The 5,183-nt window shown below is 46.4% G+C and overlaps 1 protein-coding gene across 1 annotated transcript; it reads right to left on the bottom strand.

The window, feature by feature from the left end:
* Positions 1–3,054: 3,054 nt before the first annotated feature.
* Positions 3,055–4,781, bottom strand: LOC103018791 (seminal plasma protein PDC-109-like). Its single transcript, XM_057533722.1, has 3 exons — positions 4,706–4,781; positions 3,395–3,526; positions 3,055–3,194 (listed from the first exon to the last, which is right to left on the bottom strand). Exons 1-3 carry the CDS (start codon positions 4,779–4,781, stop codon positions 3,055–3,057), a joined length of 348 nt encoding a protein of 115 aa, XP_057389705.1.
* Between the last annotated feature and the right edge of the window lie 402 nt (positions 4,782–5,183).

Raw genomic sequence — 5,183 nt, 5'->3', positions numbered from 1 at the left:
ATTGTCTGAAATGTGCTAATTTTTTTGTTTGTTTTTGGTAGAAGCATCTCTAGAGATTGGTTTTAAATCTTTTTCTGCCAATGCTTTAGTAAAAGGCTAAAGATTTATACAGTCTGAGAACCTACCATTTCTCCCACTTCCTCCTCCATTTCTCTGCCAATGCTTTAGACGTTTCAGCATTCTTCAACTAGGTATGCATGTGTGTGCAGTGTGCATGGGTGTGTGTGTGTGTGTGTGTAATCTTGCCCTTTTTCAGTTCTGTAAACTCAGTGCCATGAACAAGTATGTGGGAACTTCACTGGTGGCTCAGTGGTTAAGAATCTGCCTGCCAACGCAGGGGACACGGGTTCGAGCCCTGGTCCGGGAAGATCCCACGTGCTGCGGAGCAACTAAGCCCATGTGCCACAGCTACTGAGCCTGTGCTCTAGAGCCCATGAGCCACAACTACTGAGCCCACGTGCCTAGAGCCCGTGCTCCACAACAAGAGAAGCCACCGCAATGAGAAGCCCGCGCACTGCAACGAAGCGTAGCCCCCACTCGTCGCAACTAGAGAAAAGCCCACACACAGCAACAAAGAGCCAACACAGCCAAAAATAAACAAATAAATACATAAATTAAAAAAAAAAAAAGTATGTGAAGGCTTTGGGATTAGATTTTCCCCCAGGGTAATATTTCCTTATAATCTGTTCAGAGAGTCAAAAATGGAAACTTCTTTGGGACCACGAGAGATGATTTTCTGGTCCCCATTAACTGCATAGCCCTTACAGTGTCCTGGTTTCCTTTAATTTATTTATTTTTATTAAATTTTTTTAATTAAAAATTTTTTAATTTAAATATTTATTTATTTATTTTTATGTCCTGGTTTCAAGTGAGGCTCTGCGTTACTGGCTTTAAATCACAGAGGACAAATATTGTACCTCCTTCCTGCACGGTGATTAAAAGTCTGTGTATCTCTTTCCCAGATGGTGACTGAAAGTCCATCACCAGGTCCCATGGATTTATTAGATAGGCACTGGGTGTTTTTTGACCAGGATAAGATTTAGTGATCAGTCTCTGAGGCACTTCATTATTTCTGACACCTGTGAATTTAACCTTCTTTCAATCAGGCCCAGTTAGTGAGGGAAATGATATTAGTCTAAAATTCCTGTTTGTTTTAAAAAGGAGACTAGTCCGGGGCTTCTCTGGTGGCGCAGTGGTTGAGAATCTGCCTGCCAATGCAGGGGACGCAGGTTCGAGCCCTGGTCTGGGAAGACCCCACATGCCGCGGAGCAACTAGGCCCGTGAGCCACAATGACTGAGCCTGCGCGTCTGGAGCCTGTGCTCCGCAACAAGAGAGGCCGCGATAGTGAGAGGCCCGCGCACCGCGATGAAGAGTGGCCCCCACCCGCCGCAACTAGAGAAAGCCCTCGCACAGAAACGAAGACCCAACACAGCGAAAAATAAATAATAAATAAATAATAAATAAAAATTTAAAATAAAAAAAGACTAGTCCTTTTGAAAAATGCCAAGGATGTGTCAGATTCCGTACTTAGGACTGAGGCCAGGGCAGACGCAGTCCGTCCTGTCCTCCCCAGTTACAGTCCCCCAGGGAAAATGGACAGTTTAATTGTAAGTAAAGAAAGGATGAACTGGAAAGACACGATCGGGACTCCTTATACTGGGGAGTCAGAGAATAGCTCCAGGAAGAAATAAAATCTCAGCTAAGTCGGGATAAGACAAATCTTTTATGACAAGGACCAAGCCCTCTATACCCTCTGGGACCTTCCTCCCACCCTCACCTCAAGTCCCACCACCGAGCCTTCAGCTGTCAATCAAGCCCCCAGGAAGGACAATTGTGATGTGTATTTTTTTTTTAATTTTTTAACATCTTTATTAGTGTGATGTGTATTGATGTTCCATCAGGACCCCGAGGAAGGGAAGGGAGGACAAGAACATCCTGACTGATTAACCTGAGCACGCTGAGACCCTCCCATTTGATACATAGGTTTCTTTGTAGGGGAAAAAAAAAAAAGACCACACCTGCAGAGAAAGTGGTTTATCGACTGGATCCCCACACAGCGGGAAGATGGTGGAGATGCAGGGAAGGATTTCACCTCTGTCACTCAGAGCATCACCTTCACGCTTGAGATTTCTTGATTTTCTTCCCTGAGGTTTCAAAGGCTTGATTGCATCCAAGGCCACGGGTGGATGCACTGGACAGTAATTGAACACAGTCTTGGGGTCAGTGTTAACGAGTCTATTTGTTTTTCCAGTCAGTCCCATGGAGGGCAGAGGTCTGTTTCTCCTTTGCTTTCTGCTCTTCCCATGTCGACTCCTGCCCTCTCATGCCTGCTCCAAAGACTGTGCTGTCCTCTCTCTGCCCCTCTCTCACCTTCTCTTGCCACTAATCCTTCCCAAATCCTCTTCCTTCCATTTCTCGTCCTGCAAACTCTCTTGCTTCTTCCCCCTCGGACTCTCGTCTCTCCATCTTTTGCCTTTTGCCTTCGTCGCTTTCTCTCTTTACGTCTTTTCTCCCCTCCCTACTCTTCTTCCTCTCTGGGCCTCTGCCCCTCACTCTTCCTCCTGTACATTTCTACCTCATCCCATCTCTCCACCTGCCTCATCCTTCCTTCTCACTGTGGCTCCTGACCCCACCTCTTTATCCAGCTCTGTCTCTTCCCATCTTCCCCGGACGCTCTTACCTTTTTTTTTTTTTTTTTTTTTTTAATGGAGAATTTTGCATTTTTTTTTAAAAAAGGAATTCCTTTATTTTTATTTTATTTATTTATTTTTGGCTGTGTTGGGTCTTCGTTTCTGTGCGAGGGCTTTCTCTAGTTGCAGCAAGCAGGGGCCACTCTTCATCGTGGTGTGCAGGCCTCTCACTATCGTGGCCTCTCTTGTTGCGGAGCATGGGCTCCAGACGCGCAGGCTCAGTAATTGTGGCTCACGGGCCCAGTCGCTCCGCGGCATGTGGGATCTTCCCAGACCAGGGCTCGAACCCGTGTCCCCTGCATTGGCAGGCAGATTCTCAACCACTGCGCCACCAGGGAAGCCCCGCTCTTACCTTTTTTATGGCTAGCAATACCTCCAAGCTCTATCCTGGTCAAAGTTTGGAGAGAGTGAGCACCAACGCCTCCAAAAAATACTCCCAGTTTTTGTGCAACTTTCGTATATTTTGCCTCGATAGATAAAGGGAAAGGTACGTTTGGCATGGTCTGAAAGATAGAAGAAATGGATGAAAACATTAATTGTGGGAGGGTTATTTTTAGTCTTATCAAGAGAAATGGACATGAATGGAACACACGGAGCTGGGTGAGGAGACGCCTGAGGCTTCCGTCTAGGAGACAGTTACGGACATTCCCCCTTCATCTGGGAAGCCACGTGCGCCTCACATGAGGATAAACTGCACACCTGCCTTTCCTAGTACAGTTTTTCCATCTTCCTATATAATCCGCATTTAGAGCACAGCAACGGAATATGGAAGCACGGACAGCGCAATCAAAATACGTTTTCCCTCCATAGATGAATGGGAAAACACATCCATCACCTGAAAGAAGAAAGGCATTGTTCGCTTCTTCGGTTCTCAGGGTTTCATGATCTCTGCAGTAACTCTGACACAAGTCTCTGTTCAAGCTAGCCCATCATCCCCAAGGACCTGCCCTGTACAGACCCCCTGCTAAGCATCAGGGATGTCAAGGTAAATATGGTGTGGTCCCTCCCTCAGGGACTAGGAAGGGTTCTTTAACTTTGGGCAGTTTCTACCTCAGCCTGTGGCACCAGCTCTGAAGCTCTGACCCTGGGTTCAGATTCCAGCCCCACCATCTGCAGAATGCTCACCCTTGATGCTCTGTAGGAGTGCCACCTTGGGGAATGTGCACTCATGCCTCCTCCTGAGAGGGTGAAGTTACCTCATGCGTGTAAAGTACCTTTGGAGAATCCCGGTCACAGTTACCACGCCGCACATGTTAGTTTGTTGCATTTGATTGCTGTTTTGTTGTCATCCTCTTCCAATGTTGATTACCTGGGGTAACTGCGGTAGGAACAGTGGTGTTCTCAGACAGCTGCTGATCGGGAAGAAAAGCAGGAGCAGAGGAGATGGATGCAGGGGGAGTGAGAACAAAGCAGGGGCACAACCAGAATACAATCTGCTGTAGGACCTGCCCTGCATCTCTAACTTTTATTTTCTATTATATTTTGAAGTCATTGTTTACCCTGAACAGATAGACTCAATGACTAGAGGGCTAAACAGAACAGATGAGTGGAGAATCTGACACGTTCTCATTGCTCTCCTACTGACACACGTGAATTCAACAATAAAGCTGAGACTCGGCTATAGCACACTGTTCACAGGACCTGCCCTGAGACCACACTGTTATTTCAAACAGTAAACTCTACATACATCAAAAACTCTTAATTTGAACAACGTAACCAACCCTGGGTGTAGGCTGCCCATGTCTGGGAGATTGGAATGGATATTTAGCAATGAGGCAGGGGTCATGAGGGTTGTTAGTCAATAAGGCCTTTGGCTTTGGTGCCAAACTCACCTGGGTTTAAATTTCATAGAAGTTGCATGAAAATTAAATAAAATGTGAAGCCCTTGGGATATACTCAAGAAATGGCAAACGTGATTTGTCACCGCTATTATTATTACCATTATTTTTACACATCAATCCATGTCTGGGGCAGGCTGTTTCACACCAGTTCTAGCCCATCTCCCCTCTCTCACCTCCATTCACAGGGTCCAGTTGTAGAAATACAGACGCGCCAGCCCAAATCAGAAAGATCCCCAAACGCAGTGCCATGGCAGCTTGCTTTCCTGTGACTGACAAACGTCAGTCTGTTTCTTATATAACCCGTTACCCTGACACCCCTTCAAGCTGATAAGAATCAACCTTGCCGGGACGGTGCTTGTGCATTCCTCAGCCTGAGAGCATGCAGTTCAAGTTTATCTCTCAGATGGAACGTACAGGACATTGGCTGGCAGTTTAATGTCTCCGAGCCTCAATAGTTTGAAATGCATTTAAAATGAGACCAAGGTCCCCTGGTTAGGGCTCCGTGCTTCCACTGCAGGGGGCATGGGTTCGATCCCTGGTTGAGGAACTAAGATCCCGCAAACTGGGTGGCAGTGGCCAAAACAAATAAATAATAAAGTAAGATGAGGCCAAAACGTTTGCAAGATCCTTGTCAGTTCCAGCCTCCTATGA

Source organism: Balaenoptera acutorostrata, chromosome 19, assembly GCF_949987535.1.
Source record: "Balaenoptera acutorostrata chromosome 19, mBalAcu1.1, whole genome shotgun sequence".
NCBI classification, from domain to species: domain Eukaryota; kingdom Metazoa; phylum Chordata; class Mammalia; order Artiodactyla; family Balaenopteridae; genus Balaenoptera; species Balaenoptera acutorostrata.
The sequence above is the reverse complement of the archived record's forward strand: the minus strand, read 5'-3'. Positions and strand labels throughout refer to the sequence as shown.

Coding starts and splice junctions, on each gene's coding strand:
- LOC103018791 (XM_057533722.1), bottom strand. CDS start 4,781: ATGGCACTGCGTTTGGGGATCTTTCTGATTTGGGCTGGCGCGTCTGTA. Junction 3,527..4,705: donor ACTGGACCCTGTGAATGGAG/GTGAGAGAGGGG, acceptor TTCTTCTTTCAG/GTGATGGATGTGTTTTCCCA. Junction 3,195..3,394: donor GAAAAACTGTACTAGGAAAG/GCAGGTGTGCAG, acceptor TCTATCTTTCAG/ACCATGCCAAACGTACCTTT.